At 36.1% G+C, this 20,711-nt stretch overlaps 1 protein-coding gene across 3 annotated transcripts; it reads left to right on the forward strand.

The window, feature by feature from the left end:
* Positions 1 to 516: 516 nt before the first annotated feature.
* Positions 517 to 11,631, forward strand: dpt (dermatopontin). Of its 3 annotated transcripts, XM_027146314.2 has the most exons (4): positions 592 to 1,099; positions 10,683 to 10,808; positions 10,948 to 11,055; positions 11,198 to 11,631. In XM_027146314.2, the coding sequence occupies exons 1-4, from the start codon at positions 813 to 815 to the stop codon at positions 11,262 to 11,264; spliced, it is 588 nt and encodes a 195-aa protein (XP_027002115.1). In that variant the 5' UTR covers positions 592 to 812; the 3' UTR covers positions 11,265 to 11,631. The 3 variants fall into 3 exon arrangements, with proteins under 3 accessions (XP_027002116.1, XP_027002117.1, XP_027002115.1); XM_027146315.2 differs by lacking the exons at positions 10,683 to 10,808; positions 10,948 to 11,055; positions 11,198 to 11,631 and adding an exon at positions 1,598 to 2,104 and having other exon boundaries at positions 517 to 1,099; XM_027146316.2 differs by lacking the exons at positions 10,683 to 10,808; positions 10,948 to 11,055; positions 11,198 to 11,631 and adding an exon at positions 1,601 to 2,104 and having other exon boundaries at positions 517 to 1,099.
* The last annotated feature ends 9,080 nt before the right edge of the window (positions 11,632 to 20,711 follow it).

Raw genomic sequence — 20,711 nt, forward strand, 5'->3', positions numbered from 1 at the left:
TTTGCCACAGGGAAAGAAACTCAGCAATAAATAGAATTTCAATGACTTTTGTTTTATTAATGTTTTTATTTGCATTTTTTCTGTGCCAAATGTCAATCTCAATCTTTTTCCCATCTAGTTTTATTCCTAAATTAAATCATCTGTTTTAGATTACTCTAATTCAAAACAATTTAGTTTCTCTGTATAATACAGTTGGAGACTCCTAAATTAAACTTTCCACTTATACACAAACAAGTGAATCTGCCATTTCTTGTGATATAAGAACCATAGAAGTCAGATTAAGCAAAAGCCAAATAATAAATCAGTAAATAAAATGAATGTGACAGCATGCTAATAGCACTGTAGGGTGTTTACATTTCCAAAGACTTGTTGGAATATTCTCACGACTAGCTTTGGCATTTGTCCCGAATGTTCTCTCTAATAGTACCAGCTTTTTCCAAACGCCAGAGACTTGTTTAAACTGTTTAATTCAATGTCAGATGAAGAGAACACATTCACGCCACGTGAATAGGGAATGGATAGCATCATTACTTGGCACTTTTGAGCTCTCCTCCTTAATGAAGTTCCCTAGGGGAATTTCATTTTAGGAAATCCAGCTCATTCTCTGTAAAACAATCTTGGATTTTGTATAAGAAAATCTTCTTCACCTAAAAAAAAAGGTGGACCATAATTGTTTGCTAAAGCTGCAAATTACATATAACTTTTAGAGCTAGACAGGGAACATCTGGAGAGCAAGCCCTCCTCAGAGAGGCTTAAAATCAAACAGCTGGAGAGAGTGAGTAGTCAGAATTTGCTCTGTGCTGAAGTGGAAGATGAATTCTGATCTCGTTCTTCGTTCTCTGGCCCAACTATTGCTGCTGGTTACTATTATTCATACTCAGCCCCACTACTTCCATGGAGAAGAGTGGATCAATGCGTGGCGCCAAGGCTTTAACTTCCAGTGCCCTCATGGCGAGGCGCTGGTGGCCATCAAGAGTTACTTCAGTGAGGAAGAGGGCTCGGACCGTCTGTGGAGCTTTGAATGTCAGCCGACTCCCGCCACCCTTGGAGAACCCAGCGCATGCTGGTGGGACGATCTGAATCTTGCTGGCATGGAGTGGTAAGTCTGTGTGTTTGTATCTTCTAGAACATGTAATATGTAACATGTGAATGATCTGTAAGGACACATCCTGAAGGACAGAGCAACAGAAGTATTTAATCTTATCTGGGCTGACGGAGAGGCGAGATCGGACCAGAATTTTATCTGTGTCCTAGTCTCCCTTACAAGCTGTTTGAAGCAGTGAGAGAATTATACCAGTGATTTAACTGCTAGACATTCATGTGAAAATAATGAATCCATTCTCTGAACTATAAAATGTATAATGTAATCCACACAAGATATGAAAGAAGAGCTTTCAAGCATTCTATGAATTCACTAAAGTATTTGCTAAATTGAACAATTTTATTTTGTATTTAAAAATATAATTTCTCCACACCTAACACTAAAGGCTGTTCTTAACACAGGATATTTTAGTATGAGACTGTCTGTGAAAAAAATATTTTGGATAAATCTGTCTCAACTAAACAAAAAATGTTTTCCATATCTCTTGCATTAAAGCAGCAAATTACATTTCATTTTCGGAGTCAGAACCTGTACATCTGGAGAGCAAACTGGAGAGTCCCCAGAGATGCTTCATGAGGAGCAGCTGTACAGAAATTTCCTAAATGAAACAAACGCAACACCGGCTACCATGTTGGGTCATGGCTGTCCAATTATTAAACAGCTCCTACTTACATTTCCAACAGTTACCATATATCTAGATAATTTGTATTTTACACTATGAAATGAAGATTGTTTATGTTTGTGGATCTAAAACTTATAACCCATGCCTCTGAAATGTATGTATCAATACTTTTTTGTACTTTTGCTGAATGTTCGTCTTAACATGAAGCAATACTGCAGAGCCCGTGTCTCCTGTGATTTGGTAGGAGCTCATATGTGAATACTTGTGGAAAGCTGAGATAAAACATCACTTTCCAGCTGTTTGCAAAAGCTAGACTGTTGCTGTGGAAACATCAGTGTTATTTGTTTACCATGGAGGAAAATAAAGCCAACCAAACCAGACTGAAATGAGACAAACAGACATTTTGTTTGAGCCAGAACTTGCACATGGCATTTTACCTCACCTCTGTTTCAAAGCCCAGTCAACCACTGGCCTGAGAAAACTCATGAGGGAAATATTTAAAGGTCTTGCATGGAGCCAAGTAGAATTTTTATGAGCAGACAATGGGCATTTGCACCAAACAAAAGTAGGCACTAGGATCCAAATGCATAGGCTTTTAAAAGATGATGATTTATAATGTTTAATATATAGCTTACAGGGGGCACGGTGGCTTAGTGGGTAGCACATTCGCCTCACACCTCCAGGGTCGGGGTTCGATTCCCGCCTCCGCCTTGTGTGTGCGGAGTTTGCATGTTCTCCCCGTGCCTCGGGGGTTTCCTCCGGGTACTCCGGTTTCCTCCCCCGGTCCAAAGACATGCATGGTAGGTTGATTGGCATCTCTGGAAAATTGTCCGTAGTGTGTGATTGCGTGAGTGAATGAGAGTGTGTGTGTGCCCTGTGATGGGTTGGCATTCCGTCCAGGGTGTATCCTGCCTTGATGCCCAATGACGCCTGAGATAGGCACAGGCTCCCCATGACCCGAGGTAGTTCGGATAAAGCGGTAGAGAATGAATGAATGAATGAATGAATGAATATAGCTTACATTAAATCCTAAACAAGATAACAGAATGAAGTCTGACATATATTACTTTCATCCGAGGGCAGACAAAATGCTGAAAAAAATCATACTCAATTGAAAATACTGTATAGATTAGGTGGCTGAAGGAAGAGGAGAAAGTCTTAATAAAATTATAGAAACGTAGTTAAGTAAAACTACACATATTCAATTTCAATAATTGATGCAAAAACTATTAATCTGCAAGACCAAGTATTTTTAGCATGTTTTTGCACATTATCAGTAGGTCTTCTACCCATAATGAGATAGTTAAGTGAGTAACATAATGTAATTTAATGTATATTTCATTTAGTTTCCAAAATTGACTATCCCACAGCTCATGTTTCAGCTTCAGGTCACCTTCACACAATCATATTTCCAATAAAATGACTGTTTCCAAGGAATTAGACTACTATTTATGTAGAAAGTAACATGTTCTCTTTCCCTTTTTGATTGGTTGCTTGGTGAACCATACACCCTGTTCAGAACCATATCAAATTTTAACCTATTTCTAACGAAACCTGACAACACTGAATGAAAAGTAATATCTAAGACATTTTCTCAACAGTCACTCCTTTTAACTTAAACACACAAAGTCTATATGTGACGTGAGTTGAAGGAGAAGGGATTATAAAAGTTGCAGTCTGTTAGTATGATTTCATCCTTCATTTGTCCACAGACTTCATGGAACATGCTATTGCTGTAGAGTCTGAAATAGAGAGTATGAAGAAAATCAGTATAAACACAGCTAAATCACAGGGTTAAGGCGCTTTGTGAATTGCATTGTAATTTTAATCAAGATCTCTTTAATTCACCATCACTTGCAATTTTTTGAAAGCTTTTGTTGTTGTTCAAATTAAAAGACAAGTGCCAAGGTAAGCTAAATATCCATACACATCATACCAAAACATTCACTTGGTCGAACATATCAATTACTATTGCTAAAGCTAACGTATGGCATAACATTTGACAAAGATTATAATTAGAAATAGTGACCAAATAGCATAATAAAAATGATTTATCATTATGTGTTGAGTTTTTAAGAAAATAACACAACTGTCAGGCAAGTAAAACTTTTCATACATTCATTAGTCAATTGAGTGAAGTAATAAGGATTCTGGAAATGAATTACTATAATGTATCAAATAGCAAACATGGCCTACAAGCTGGTTTGGTAGCTTAAGTTAAATTATTCAATTGGGCATTATTCGCCAGACCATATAGTGATGTTAGAACAAGATTATTGTTAATGGTTGCAGTTTAGATGGATGGCGTGTTGATGTTTCGCTGGGAATGTCAAAAACAATTTATTGTCCTTAAATTGAATTTTTAACACCAAGAAATCAAATCCTATTTCTTTAAAAAAAAAATGTAAGCAATGTAAGCACATGCTGAAGGAGTATTGATTTAATACACCTAAAGCCTTTAATAGAGTTCAAATGAACACTCAGTGCATTTCTTATTGATGAAGGGTACTTTGAATAGAGACAGACATTTGTGGTTTTGAACCAATCAAACAAATTTACTTCAAATAAACAGCATTTACTTCAAATATTTTAAAAGGGAACAAACAATGGACACAATATCTTTGAGATTCTTTGCTTTATTGTTTGTGGAAGGAAAAAAAATTGTTGTAGCCAAAGGAGGATTTATTTATTTCCAAGTCCAAATGTGAAACATCATACTGTATATTACAAAATCAGATTAAATGTACAGCAGCTCCTACTGTAAATTACATGAGTCTCTGTACCGGGGCAGTTTGCTGCTTAGATAATATGTTCATTATTAAAATTAGACAATTATTTTGATTTTGTGACACTAAAACACCCGCTTCTACTTTATAAAATGATGTTCAAACATGTTCCAAAAATGTTAATTTCCCCTTAGCATGTTCACTGTGTAGGCTGGAGCTTCTACCCTCTTTGAACCTGCGCAGTGAAAATGCTAAAGGGAAATTCACAGCTCTTTGGCATACTCTCAGAATGGAGTACAGCCTGTTATACTTCATTCAGAATGAGAAATTTTGTTTTTGAGAGTTTTTTGCTTCTCAGGAGGCATTAAAACTTACAACGGCAAAAAGTATGTGGACACTTAGACACCACACCCATATGTGGTTCTTCCTCAAACAGCTGCCCCAAAGATTGAAGCACACAATTTGCTAGAATATCTTTACTGCAACTAATAAAAACACGTTTTGCCAATGAAATGGGCAAGCGTAAGAATCTGAATGACTTTGACAATGGTGATTTTGGTTTTTTAGATTGTGTCTGGTATGTAGTGGTTAATATCTACCAAAAGTGGTCCAAGGAAGGACAACAGGTGAACTAACAACAAGGCTCACTGATACCCACTCGATGTGAAGAGCTACAGTAGCATTGCTGTTGCTGAAAAAGTTAATGCTGTCTATCACAGAAAGATGACAGATTGCACAATGCATCACAGCTTGCTGTGTATGGGGCTGCATAGGTGCAGACTGTTGCCCATGATGATCCCTGTCCACTGAAAGCACCTACAATGGGTATGTGGGGATTAGAATTGGACCATGGAGCAATGGAAGGAGGTGGCCTTATCTGGTGAATACATTTTTCTTTTATATCATGTGGTTTGCCATTTGAGTATGTGTTACTTTGTGAAGAGATGGCATCGGGATGCAAGATAGGAAGAAGACAAGCTGGCAGAAGCAGAGTGATACTCTGAGCAATGTTCTCGTGGGAAAATTTGGGTCTGTAATTAATGTGGCTGTTAATGTTACACGTACCACCTATCTAAGTATTGTTGCAGGCCAAGTACACCCCTTCATGCCAATGATATTCTCTAATGGCAGTGGCCTCCTATAGCAGGATAAGATCACACTGCACAAATGATCAGGAATGGATTGAGTAACATGACAAAGTGTTCAAGGTGGTGACTTGGTCAGAACTGTTTTGATGGCACAAGGGGGACCAACACAATATTAGGCCTGTGGTTTTAAATGTTATGGCTGTCATTGTATGTGTGTGTATATACATATATATTGTTTATGTTAAATGGCATATCATTTATAATTTTCCATGCGACTAAAAATGAACACTAGGAAAGATTAGGAAAGAACATTATTAGTACACAATAGATGCCCTTATTGTGCAGAAATGGTGACCTTTGCTGTGTGTAGCTGTGTTGTTGCATTAATAGATTAGTGTGATGGTGATGGTGGTAGTAGTAGTTTGTGTGTGTGTGTGTGTGTGTGTGTGTGTGTGTGTGTGTGTGTGTGTGTGTGTGTGTGTGTGTGTGTGTGTGTGTGTGTTTGTGTGTCTGTAAGTTGCACCCAACAGCATGTAGCGTATTATATTATTACGATATGAACATTATGTTCAAAAGTGACTGGATTAGATCCAGTCTAATCATAGAGGTGAGAATTTTAGGGTTAAAGGTCTCAATCTACTGTAGACTCATATTTAACTTGCATCTGCCAGTAACTTACACAGATTGCTGACATTTAAATTATCCTTTATCACTTGTTAATGCAATCATTCATTAGTTCAAACATATAAACTAGTATAACCAATAGTTTATAGTGTAGTAAACCTGTATACGAATACATTCTCTGGATAAAAATAGCATGTCATAAACAGATACAAACAGTAATAACAGGAAGCGCACCTCTTATTTTCTTTTTCTTTGTCAACTGAAGCTGGCTAAGCAGCTGATTTCTCTTCACAGTGACCTTCTATGCATGATGAGTGTCTGCATTGTGGGTTGTAATGGCATGTCTGTTACTTTCATCAGTACAAGGAAGTTTGCTCTGTTACTTGAAGTCTATGAAGACATTGTTCTGAGTGGTCTCAAAGTAGCTCAATTTGCTGTGTGCTCTTTGTGGAACAAATATGATCTCAGTTTAAAATTTCCGTAAAATTAAACTGGCACTTTCCAGCAGAGCAGCCCAGCAGCCCATTCATACATCCATGCATTCTTCATTTCTATGAGGTGAACAAGAATACTAGCAAAAATATTTGTTGTAGTATTTTATAAATGATATCAAGAAAACAAGAGAATTGATGTTAATATGCTTAACATCAGCTTTAAGAACAAAAGCTTGGGTTTAAACTAATTATCTTCATTGCTTACATATGTTAGACATCAGTATTACAACATTTGAACAATTTACCATAACATTTGATTCCCGGACATGTCGACTCACAAAATGCTCATTGCAGAGATATCATTGTGCAAAAATTTCATCTTTTCTTGGTCTTATAATTTTATTGCTAGTCTGAGCCAGAGCCAGCTGTGGAGATCACCAGGACATGGAAAAAACAGCTATTTATATGACAAAGTTTTAAACAAATGCAAAGTGTCAGAAATGTCAGTGAGAATTAGACCTGATAAACTGTTAAAAACAGATGACTATGAATAATCTTTTTGATATTCACTATAAAAGTCAGCTCAAGCATAAATGGACCTGCCAGAAAGGTACATTATCCTCATGTCTTTCTAAAATGTTTATGCTCCAACTCTTTAAATGTCAGAGTTATTTCCTGAACTACTGGACAGAGTTTCATACTTGGCATGGACTTTATGGATAGTGTCCAGAAAGACATATCCTTATGCAAATCCTCTCATTCATGTCTCAGAGGATTGCCAGATGAGTGTTTTAGTGATTGCTTTAGAGAAGAACAGTGTACTCTCTAACTCTATTCAGACCTGTATTTAGCGTTGTCTCTTTTTGTTCAATTTAAATGAGTTGGATGGTAATACCAGCAATGGACTTGAATAGAAAAAACTGCATGTCAAATTACATTTTTAATTAGATAAATGTGTGGCTTGCATGGACAGGAAAAATCTGCCATATGGGATTTAAAGAGAGACAGTGCTTTGTGCCTTTGGGTCCTAGTGGAGCATTTCAACAGGTTCTTTCCTGCTCTGAGAGCATACACTGTGGGATTAATTGGGCTCTGCACACACCTTACTGATTCCCCCTCAAATCTGCCTGCTAGGGGAGGTTTCCTTTGACCTGGAGCCATGCAGTCTCAACCTCCTACTGCCTGAAGAGGCCAGATGGGGCTTTGAGAATACACACAGTTAGATAGGCTGCCTGTTGGGAATTGGCAGTTAAAGGTTAAATTTTGAGCAGACTGTTCTTTCAAAGCAAGCTTGCTCTTTTGAATAAAAAATGATTGGCAGTACATGAGTAGTGTAATAAGGAGTGTAATTAATGGTACCTAAAGAACTATGACGATTTATTCTTAGACATCCTTCTTGTACCTTCTACCATCTTGTAGTATCTTGTGCATGTTGGCTCATGTCCTTATTTTATTCAGTTCACAATTACACCATTTACAACAAAAAGCCAAAGAGTTACCACTGGGGGACAAAAGCTGAGCTTTTTTAATGAAGTCTTTTTGATCTACACAAATCTACAGTGTGATTTGGGAAGCACCATCTCTCTAATTAAACATGCAGTTCTAATAAACATCTGTAGATAGATGAGCTATTATACTCAAATATAAATGTTTATTACATGCTTGTTAATTTCAAGTGCTATTCTCAGCAGCCTGTTGTCTTTATCAGCAGCAGTCTCTTGAGAGGGGCTCAATTCTTTCCTCACACTTCATGCTCCAGAAAGAGTTACTTGGATTTGCACACCTTTAAAGATAACATTCCACTGAGAGAAGCCTGTTCCTCTCCTCATTGGTGGAGCTGATCCCCATGGCGTCAGCGTTGTCATGACAAAGAGATCGAGCTGCTGGTGGAGTGATGGTGGCAGCTCTGTTGTGATGACAACATCCTGTATGGGCCATACACAAGCAGTAACTATCAACAGACCTGTATTTACGGAAAACCGTGTTAGCACCATTTGTTTCTAACCCCACCTTGGACATGAGACTCATCAGTTTATGCTTAGTTTTTTTTACCACAAGAAATCTTCAGCATTATTGACAGATAAAATCAATTCAAGCATACATCCTGCTGTGAAATGGAAATGTAATCACAGTAGGTTGCAGAAATATGACTAACACAAGTCAACATCCTGCCAGAGTATTAAACATGGTTTGGTTACAATCACAGTGGTTACAGTAATCATAGGCTGCAGAGCTGCATTATGAATGGATCTCATCTTAAAATATAAGGAATGAACACAGAATTCGATTTTTCCTTATTAACAGATATGTTTTATATTTACCTATAATGTGTAATATGCAGTATTATTTAACATATACTGTATTCACATAGTATAATATACTAGCATAGGGTATGGTATAGTATAATTTGGTGATATTCTGCTAAAATACATTATACTGATAATTAACACTGCATATGATTTGAAATATAATTCAAAACTTCTACTATATAGCATATACTGTTTTATTTAGGGGTGGTGGAGGTTCAGATAAGGAGGCTTAAGATACTGTGTTACTGATCAAAAGTTCACAAGCCTGTTCCAGGATTTCAGTGTCACTGATGTTGGTCAAGGAGATCTTGGACCTTTCTTTGTGCACATGGGCACTGAAATGATGAAACAGGCTTGAACCCCTCAATTCTATTTAAGGGAAACTGTAAACCAACAGCACAGAAGGATATTCTACACAATTGTGTGCTTCAAAAGTTTGGACAAGAGCCATACATGTGATAATGGATATTACATATAGTGTACTATACTTAAAAACTGTTTAAAAAAGGTGTGCATTTTTGCCGTATTACCGCCCAACAGTTTTAGATCGATGTTATTTTTAGTCTGTAAACTAGTGAACCAGTACCAGTGTATTCACTGATAGAGACTTCAAAAGCACTTCTGTAAGTAGCTTGATAAGGGCATCTGTCAAATGATGTAAATGTTTAGTATAGTGTAGCATAGTATATTATATTGATACAATCATATAATTAACTATATCAATACAATGTATATATTTAACATACTGTATAATATAGATATAGCATCATATAGTGAATGCAGGGTTACTAAATATTTAATAAATAATAATAATAATAATAATAATAATAATAATAATAATAATAATAATAATAATAATAATAATAATAATAACTGTGTGATTTTCTAAGCTGGTGTATGATTTCTTAGGAAAATCAGCATCTCCATTAAATTCACTGTGGCTTTATACATCATTGGGCAAAACCCAAACCCCAGCTTCATCTGCAAATGGTTTTAAGTGGTTGCATTAATTGTTCTATGAAAGTGGAAATGTGCTTAGTTTACTGTCAGCAATATACATAGAATCAAAAAACTTTCATTAAGATATTAATGTACAAGTTTGCTTCTTTCATCTGCACTATGTTTAATGGGCAAAATGCTTATGAAAAAAGTGATAGTGAAATCCTTGCAGAAGGAAACGTTTCTGTGTGACATCTGTTTTAAAGGATCGAAAAGAACATTATGATCTTAATGTTACTGTGAAAAAACAATAAACAGTTTATGTTGTAGGAGAAAAGGTTTAAAAGGTTTTCCAGGAATAGAGGTGTGGAATTTTTATATTTGGAGTACTTTCCAAAGGATTTCAGCTGTTGCATTGTAAAGTCTACCGAGTTAAGATTGTATTTCACTAATGATGCAGACTTATTTAAGTGAAATATGCTTGTCAATTCTTCACAAATCAACTGAACAACATTTCTAATTATTTTACAATAAATGGATCAATATTGCCTTATCTATGGAAAATTGTTTAGTAGGAAGTAGGAAATATATTCTAACGATTTTAGTCACCACCATGTGAGCAAGACAGTTTTTTTTAACATGCTGTCATGGTGACATGCATTAGCAGGCCTAATACTTAAAATTATAATGATTCATGCTAATTCAGCAGATATCTTTTGGTGCCTTTGTATTACTTATTTGTATTTTGTAAGCCTAACTGTAAAGCCAACACTTTTAAGTCAAATTATCAAAAATGCACCATTTCGACTCAAGTTTAATTTCTGGTCTTTTCCTGAAGGACCTCCACATGCAGTGACAATGGTATAGTGGCTGGAGTGCAGAGTCAGTACTTTCCTTCTACTCTGGACAGAGAGTGGCGCTTCTACTGCTGCCGCTATGGTAAAAAATGTCCTTATTCCTGCTGGTGAGTAGTCATAGGCTCTGACCTAAACTACTAAACTCTATTATTAAATAGTAATACTGGATTCAGAAAGTAATTATAACCTTACCAAAGGTATGATCATTCTTTGACCAGCAATTCTGTCCTTCTCCATGTTAAACAGGAAGACCACTGACATTCCAGAGTACCACAAAGAAGAGGCTGAAATGGTCGTCCCTGCTTATGGCTACTTCATCCGTGGTGCTCAGACCACCTTTAGTGGGGTGCTCAGGTACGCAGTGTCTCAATTTGAAGAGCATTCATATTCATGCTGCGATGGACTCTTAAGGCTTTTGGTGTAAATAAATAAAAAAAACTTTTTAATGTAATGCTGATGATGTAAATCTCATTAGACTATCTTTTATTGTTTTCAGGGATCGCCAGTGGAAGTACATCCTGTGCAGGATGACAGAATTTGATTGTGAATTTCAGAACTTATAAGTGTGGATGTTTAAGTCTGGAAGCCCCAATTACCAAAAAGTCCACATAAATATCCAAGGACTTTTGTGAAATGTATTTAGAAAAGGCAATTATACAATTACATATGCAATACAAGTAAAATGAATTTTATAACCGAGGACTTTATATGTTTTTTATGTGATTTTTTTTTTAGATTTCATGTAATCTTGCATGATTTGAAGTGTAAAGCATTATTCCAAGTGCCAGATCGAACCACTGTGAATGTCATGCATTTTTTAATGTCTACATCACATGTTTTGACAAAAGAAAGTTATTACAGTGTGTGTTATTTTTTATTAGATGTCTAAAACAGCTATATAACAACCAATAAAGCATTTTTTTCCTGAGAGTTTGGATTCAATTTGGATTTGAGAAATATAAACACTGTAAAACATTTTAAGGTGGTTACACTTAGAAATGCTGCCTTAAAGATAAGCAAACTAAACTTGACGATAAGCTTTGGTTAACCTCAAAAATAGTCAGGACAATAGTTTTAAAGCCTATACAATTGAGTTCAGTATACAAAACCTGTCATGACAATTAAAGAGAAAAAATACATTTACATAACTTAATTGAGCTATCATGTTTTACAGTCTAGAAATTGCATAAAATGTATTTCATCGTTTTTCAATGCCATTCTTTTATCAGAGAATATTTCTTACTTCTACACATCTATATCCAAACTGCATGTTAACAGGGTAAACAAAAAATACTAAAATCATTATATGAATAAGTACAGATAATATATAATGTATATAAATTTAGAATAAATAGAGTGATAAGTCATAAATACAGCTCTTAGTGTAATTGTATTTGGATTTTTAATTGAGTTTTAATTGGATTATTTAAAAAATATATACATCATGAAATGGTTAGCATTTTTGTTGTCTTTTTTGTTTTAGCAGTTTTACATCACTTTTTTTCCCCCCCATCAATTGATTTTTGATACTTGCACTTCTGATACAGTAGGATGCATGGCATTTGCAGATCCTCTTTCACAGGCATGTATTTTGTTTGCAGATTTGTTTCTCACTACAGAACTAAAAGGGCAAATTCATAATATGTTGTATGTTGTGTTGCTCACTAATTGCAGTGCCAGTGCATTTAATTAAACGCTTACTCACTGTTTCCTGTGGAGAAATGTTTATGCATGGGTGTTTGACCTATTTATACATGTATACTGCATGCTGTGTATGTGTGTGTGTGTGTGTGTGTGTGTGTGTGTGTGTGTGTGTGTGTGTGTGTGTGTGTGTGTGTGTGTGTGTGTGTGTGCATGGAAGACAGAGGTTACACAGCATGAAAGAGTAAATTTCAATTGAGACATTGAGAGATAATAACATGTTACTTTAAGACGTTGGATATTTTAGGTCAGTCCTAAACCAGACTATATATTTTCTTCTAAGCTTTCGAAATAAAAGATCTTGACTACATTAACTTGTTACTGCTCAGTCTATTGTTATGTTGCATCTAAAAAAATAAAATATAAAGCATCATTTTTCCTTAGCAGACCAAGTTCTTGTCCTCAATAATCTGTGTACTTTACAATTATTTCATGTTGCTATCCTTAGCATGATTTCCCCCAAAATTACCTCTCAAGCTGAATTTGTGTGAACCACCTATCGGCTCGGTGATTTGGTGGCTGTGTAACTTTCAACATTGTGTATTTATGGAAGCTGTTGTTCAGAGGCAAAAAGCCAGTCACAGAGAAAGACAGCTGCTAAAGTCAAATTGCCTTAATGATGATAACCAGCAGACCTGCAATATAACCCTTCAGCACTCTGTAAAATGAATAATAGAAACAACATTGTTTGTCAGCCTGTTCCACCTTTCTCCAAGCTTAATTCTCTCTCTATTCGTTTTAATTATAGACAGTAGACAGACACTTTTGATGGCAAAATGCTTTTTAAGACAATGATGTAATTATGGTTTGTTCACAGAAACCATTGTCACTGCATTTGGTTTCAGAAGATATCTCCAGTCTATTGTGTAAATGCAGGATAAATAGAGTCTTAAAAAGAAAGCAAGGCTTAAATACCAAGGAAGAATTAAACCCGATTTAAATTAAATGTAGTGCTGAGACTAAAATTTCACAGAATTATATGTGTTTGTGTGTATGTGTGTGAGTGTTTAATGTCACTGTCTGGATCTATATGTTTATCTGTATCTGTGTTCAGATTGAATGTGTTCATGACCTAAAGTAGAATCAGTTGACATTTCCTCAACCTCCGCTACGTCACTCCAGTTAATATCTCAACTAGAGATGTGCACAGGACTTATTTTCGTTTTTAAATTTTGCTTGTGCAGTTATTATTTTTTGTTGTACACAGTAATCCTAAAAAGTTTAGATGGTTCTATTTCTCAAAATATAAATTAACCAATAGCCTTAATTGAAACATTATGACCCTGACCTGGTAGAAGGATGCTGTGAATGCAGTGCATAATCATCTTTTTTGTCCCACAATCCTCCCTCTTGTGTGATTTGTCATAATCAGTGAAATTCCAGTCCCTTATCTTAACCAGAACTCCTGAAACTGAATGGTGTGTTCATTATTTGTATCTGTATTTGTATTTATTCAGAACACATTCTATGTTCGTTCAAAATGTATTTGTTTTTAGTTACATCCGTAGTGTGTCATCAGTACTTCATGCTTCATAGGCCAAATTACTAATTTCCCCCATCTTATTACTTATTATTATACATATTCTACTTAAACATTTTTCTAGCAGTAAATACAATATACCTTAACATTATTAAGAGAAATAATATATAATAATATATAACTCTTGCTGCTAGGATGTGTGTGAGAGAGTCTATAGTGAGTGCTGTGGTTAGTCCATAAGAGGCTAACGTGTCTCTACACTCAAAGCATTTAATCAGTAAACTCAGTGATTTAAACTAGGCAGGAGCAGTGGAGGAAGAGGCTTGTGTCCTTGGCACAGTGTTCCTTGTTTTGTCCACAAGGCTGATGACGTTAGCTAGAGAAAAGCCATTTCCTTCCATTATTCCAACTTTATTCTTTTCAGGTTAGTTTGCAGCAAGAGTGGCATTGCTTTGTTCTTTTATTCTTCAACATGAAAAAAGTTTATGTTTTTTTTTAAACCTGACAGCTGGTTTGATTGTTCCAGTAGACAGATAGATAGATAGATAGATAGATAGATAGATAGATAGATAGATAGATAGATAGATAGATAGATAGATAGATAGATAGATAGATAGATAGATAGATAGATAGATAGATAGATAGATAGATGATGTGATAAAAGGCCACTGTTTACATTTAGAATAGTGTGTGTGTGTGTGTGTGTGTGTGTGTGTGTGTGTGTGTGTGTGTGTGTGTGTGTGTGTGTGTGTGTGTGTGTGTGTGTGTGTGTGTGTGTGTGTGTGTGCGTGCTTTACCCGCTGAATCTGTGTAATGAAAGCAGCACATTTCTGTAGGTTAAACCTTCATCACTGTGTTCCATTTGCTTCACCAGTATGAACAAGAACATCTAAATAACCAAAAAGCAACAGAACCTTTCCAAACCCCTACTGGGGTATAGGTCAGTGTAAATATCTCTGTTCTTTTCCTCTTCTTACAGCTTACACAGACCAGTTTACACATGAAACATACTACAATATCGCCCAGAGGACAAGTGATCTTTTAAATGACTTGGGTTTCTGACTGTTTAGTCAATTCTTTACATATTAAATTGATATATTTTTTTATTATTAATTCTAGATAATTACAAGTAAAAAGTGAAGAGAAATATATAAACATATATAAACACTTTTTAACTCCTCTCTAACATTTGCTTTAGTATGGTATAATTATTTGTCTAGTTACTATGTAACTTCTTTTGAGTAATACAATACTTATTAATGCTGCTGGCTGTGAGCAGACCTGGAGCCTGTTGGCTTGGCTTTTATCACACCACATTATCTGCCATCTTTGTGTCTTACGCAATCTGTTCACATTATCACTACTAACACCAAACCCTGCAAAATGACAGCAGATTTGTTAAGATTTTTTTTATTAAATTCTTGACGCCGTTTAATGACTAACATTAGCTGTTTAGCTTGGCTTTGATATCTGTCTTATGGCAGTATTTATCATAACAAACATTATTAAAAACAGCAGTATCAAAGTGGCATATGTATCATAAAAGTTACTCTTTGACCTTTGATTTAAGGTTGATTAGATCTTTTCCACAATGACACACTGGCATTTTATATTTTCATTAGTGTGTTTGTTCATGTAATTAATCTGAATTTACGGCATTGCTGTATATGATGGAAAGGATTTCAAAACCCAGAACTCTGGACTGAAGACTTCGGTATGGCTGACTATAGATGACTATGCCACCGTATGCAAAATCGTCCTATATATGATCAACAGTTTTAGATTAACATGCTATTCTTGATAACATGTTGGGGTCAGCTTACACTAGTGTAAGTACTAATATTAGCCTATTTAAAGAAGATGTAGACTATTATAAAATTATAAACATTAACAGAACATAAATAGCTATTTATCAATAAACAGTAAATGTGTGATTTATCCATTTATGTAAAAATACATTGTCATAGATGTTCAATTTGATTTCTAGGCCCAAAGTTTCAGCACTACCATAGTGAAAAGCAACACAATGGCACTCCAAAGGGATCCAAACTTGTGACCTTCCAAAATACCACACTGTCTCATGTGCTTTCCTCTCCCCCTCCATGTCAGTTCCTTCCCTCTTTCCTGCCCTCCCTCCTCCTCTCCATTGTTCCTTGTCCTCTGTCTCGTGCTACTTTCTGTCACGGGTAAGGCTGATCCTCCATACAGAGGGAGGGCACAGTCTCTGTTGGCTAAGGTAATAAGTTGTAGGCTGTCAGCAAGTTTTCATTGCTTCATAGCACTCATGCCTACTAAATGCACATTATGGCAAGCATGCATACGCACCTGCCATGCGTCAGACATTCAAGTCTTCCTTTGAAGGTCAAACTTCAGTAAAGGAGAGTCAATGCATTAACATCCCTTATTTTTTTAAACATGCATCCCTCATGTTATCCTTCTGACTGCTCTTTCTTATTTCTGTTTTGATTAAGCTTGTAATGAAAGTGTAAATTTTTTCTATCCACAAACAGTCGGCTCTTATGAAAGCACTTTGGTGTTTATTAACTCGCATTAAGATAAACTCTATAGGTGGTGAACAAGTTTCTGAGAACTTCAGGGCTGCAGGTATGTGATTTATTCCTACTGAAAGCATTTCCAGGGAATGTTATAACCAAAGGGAATACTAAGAAACATGATAAAAATATAAGTTACTCTTTGATTTTATACACACTTTTTTTCCCCCTTCTAAATACAAGGGCTTACATTCAGTAGACTGGGTTTATATGGAAGACCATCTGTTGTTAAAGGATAAAAGTTGTTAAAGGATTACAACTCCTTTGAGCAGTTCATATATATATAATGACATATATAAACCTTAAGTGTTTGCATATCATTAAATAAATTCCAAAGCAAGTGAGTCGGTCCACTCTATTGTTTTTGCTGATTCTTTGAGAGTCGTCCATCACCACTTTCCCAGCAATGTCAACTTAAGGTCACAGCTAGTGTGCTAGTTTGAGTGGGTGTCTGTGTTATTGGAAACAGAGAGGCCCTTAGTTATAACATGAGACACTAACTCCTGTTTTTTTCTTCTGGATGTGGTGAGAGAATGTGCTAACAAAGGTCTCATTATTGCTACTGCTTTGTGTTGGGGTAACCTCATGGGTGATTAGTCCAAACAGGATAAATCATGGGTTTAATACCAATCCAGAATGAATAGTGTGCTAATCTCCATTGGCTACATTTAGGTCTTCCATGATTTCCTGGTAAAATTACCAGACGTGCACCAGTAGTAGTGTGTCTGGATCATTAAATATTTATGTCTTATTTTTACTTTTGCAAGTTTCAAGTCTTACATATAGTCTTTAATGTTTGAAAGTCAATATTTCTGTAAATTCATAATAAGCCATTAAGTGCGTTAATGTGGCAGATGAGAGTTACTTTAAAAAGGAAAGATATTCAAAACAATAGCAGTACTTTGATCCTACAGCCCTTAGGAGTGGCCCGCTCATATAGCCTTGCCAAGCTAATAGCTGAGAGTTCATGACATGATTGCGTAATGGAGGCATTGGGGAGGGGGGGGATCAGGGTGTTTCTAATCCTGTGCTCTGTGTATGGAGCATTGGAAAGACACCGTTTCGCTTCCCAGCAGGCTTTCATTCTACACTCATCTCTGTTTTTAAGCCAACCGTCACACTGGCACTTCAGTCTGACTCAGCTCTGACCAAGTAACCTGCAGAAACCACAGCGGCCTTACTCTGTGTAACAGGCTGTTTTTCCAGTGTGAATAAATGTATAAAACACACTTATTATACAATATATTAATATCAACCTTTGCCATCTACACTGTAACATTTTCTTACATTTTCAGGTTCTCAAGTGTCAGGTTAGTGGTGCACTATATGTAAAACATTTTGTTTTTTTGTTACTTTGTGTTAATAATTATCATCATATTACGGTCTGAGTTTGCCTGAATAACAAGAAGTTGCTTGGACGTCCTCTCAGACTTCAAGGTCACTCGCATGCTCATAAAGCCTTGGAATTTTTCCAGAGGGGCAGAAAGTCACCTTGTAGCATATCCTGTTCTCTCCTGAACACAGATACTTCTAGTCTCTTATCTCTTAGTTGGATGTGCTACACTGTGCTGGACACACAGGACACAATCTCTCAATAAAATCTCTCAACAACACTTGCAAATTTCACAATTGTTGTTAATTGTTGTAATGATCTGACCTTCTGGCCCCTGTATAATCCCAAGTAAAACTGGTTAGCTCCAGAGATGACAATTATCTATTTGTGTTCAGACAGGTGTCAGTATCCTTCTCCTTGCAGTGCTACAATGTGAATATAATTAACCAGAAAAATATATCTGCTAAACATGCTAGTATGGGGAATAAGAGGAACGTACAGTATGTAAAGAGCTTCCATCTGGGCATAGGCATCTCGTCTGGATAGTGTCATTATTTTATACTGTACCGAATTTCACTGTTCCTATCACTTACTAAGTATTTAAATATTCTTGGATCTTGGATAAGTCAGGACTTCAATGTTCTCGCTGGCTATTCAATGATCCTAGACAAACATTAAACCAGTTTTTCAATAGTGTGCCACTTTAGAAAATGGAAATCTTAGCTGTGTATCTGGAAAGAAATAATGGTTGTGTGGGGGTGGCTATGTGTGTTTGTGTGTTTGTGTGTTTGTGCCATGGAACAGGGACATCACTGAGCTAGAATACTCTACTACACATGTGCTATATGTACACAATCCACATGTGCAGGCACCTGACTTTATATAAACAGACAGAGACACACACTGAGCCCTGTCTCACCCTTCTCACTCAATGACACACTAATAACATACGACTCATATGGCATATGACCTAATTTATTACAATTTTTTTTGTTGAAAACTCTGTATTTACACAAGAAGTGAGCATGTTGTTGTTGTTCATTCAGTTTCCTCACAAATGACAGAAACATATTTTGTGTGCACCCAAGCATGTGTGATACTATACTGTATGTACTGTATGTGTACCCACATATCAATTTAGTCTGCTCTACTGTATTACACCATGCTCTTAGAGACTTGCCTTATAAATAAATTTTCTCATTGCATTTGCAAGTGAGTGTTTGATGTATACAGACATGCTCACATTCTTCTCATATGTATAATGGAAAATGATTTCAGTTGCCCATTGGCCTGAACTATCTAACTAGCAACAGATAAAAGATTAGACAATCGTCTTCTTCTTCTTCTTCTTCTTCTTCTTCTTCTTCTTCTTCCTCCTCTCTCTCTCTCTCTCTCTCTCTCTCTCTCTCTCTCTCTCTCTCTCTCTCTCTCTCTCTCTCTCTCATACTCTTCACTACTTTTTGTCTTCTAAGCATTATCTGGATTTGCCCTTCATCCAGACATTATCTGCATCATGCCTGGAGAGCTCCTCTGTGGGAAGTTATCTAAAAGAGATGGATGAACCTGGACTGTACATGGCTTTTCAAACTCACCTTTATAACCTTCATACAGACAGTGATATATATGCTATTTGTGATATTAGTATATTAATAGTAACAAACAAGGTCATAAAGCTTATGTCATGTATATATCATTCTGAAACATTGTTTAAATAATGAATGTTCAAGATATTTTGAGTATAAAGATTCTGTACTATTTATGTTATTTCACCAGTTTATGTTATGGACAATGTTAACTCCTTTGTAAAAAAAAAAAAAAAAAAAAAAAAGTTGTTTTTGCGTTATCTTTTCCATGGATTGTCCAGTCATTTGTTCTTGATCATTTTATTTGTAATGACATATTTTATAAAAATCAACAATGAAATATAGAAACATTTTACATTTTCAGTAGTAATCACAGACCCCACTATAAGTATATAGTATATAGTTATGCACATATACTGTTTTTACAATGCACATCAAGGGGAAGGTGTACATTACAGTGGTGAGACCGGCCATGCTGTATGGTTTAGAGACAGTGTCACTGAAGAAGAGACAGGAGTCAGAGCTAGAGGTAGCCGAGCTGAAGATGTTGAGGTTCCCTTTGGGAGTGACAAGATTGGATAGGATTAGGAACGAGTACATCAGAGGGACAGCTCATGTTGGACATTTGGGGGACAAAGTTAGGGAGGCCAGATTAAGATGGTTTGGACATTTTCAGAGGAGGGAGAGTGAGTATATTGGTAGGAGAATGTTGGACATGGAGCTGCCAGGCAGGAGGCAAAGAGGAAGGCCAAAGAGGAGGTATATGGATGTAATTAATGAGGATATGAAGCCAGTGGGTGCAAGTGTTGGGGATGCAGAAGATAGGGATAGGTGGAGAGAGATGATTCGCTGTGGCGACCCCTGAAGGGAAAAGCCGAAAGAAGAAGAAGAAGATAATTTTCTGAGCTATTCCATTTGTTTGATTTTCACTGTGTAATTAATACTTTGTGATTTTCATTTAGATCTGAGCAAGTTAATGTAACTTGTTTTTATGTTTTCTTTAACTTTGTGACCTGACACAGATACACAAACGAATGTGCGTACTTCATCATTTTTAGGACCATTTAATATTTTCATTGTTTCAATATATCTGATCTAAACCCACTGTGGGTTGTGATAACGTGATAGTAAATAAATAAGGAGCAACCAATAAGTGCTCAACATGAGTGGGACCTTTTTCAAGATTGTTATTAAAGCATCTCCTGTGGATCTTCATGAAGCTCATGAGAAATCCAAGAGTGTACAAAGCTGTCAACAAGGCCACCTGGAAGACATATTCCTTGATTGAAAGTAAAATACTTTTGGTTACTTTTATTCTTCTTTATATGTGTGAGCTCACTTAGAATGAAAAAGTTCTTCGT

Source organism: Tachysurus fulvidraco, chromosome 5 (genome assembly GCF_022655615.1).
Source record: "Tachysurus fulvidraco isolate hzauxx_2018 chromosome 5, HZAU_PFXX_2.0, whole genome shotgun sequence".
Lineage (NCBI taxonomy): Eukaryota > Metazoa > Chordata > Actinopteri > Siluriformes > Bagridae > Tachysurus > Tachysurus fulvidraco.

What these genes read in the sequence shown, in the direction of transcription:
- dpt (XM_027146314.2), top strand. Translation starts at nt 813, where the DNA reads ATGAATTCTGATCTCGTTCTTCGTTCTCTGGCCCAACTATTGCTGCTG. An exon ending in AATCTTGCTGGCATGGAGTG is followed by an intron (nt 1,100 to 10,682) that starts GTAAGTCTGTGT and finishes CTTTTCCTGAAG; the next exon opens with GACCTCCACATGCAGTGACA. An exon ending in AAATGTCCTTATTCCTGCTG is followed by an intron (nt 10,809 to 10,947) that starts GTGAGTAGTCAT and finishes CATGTTAAACAG; the next exon opens with GAAGACCACTGACATTCCAG.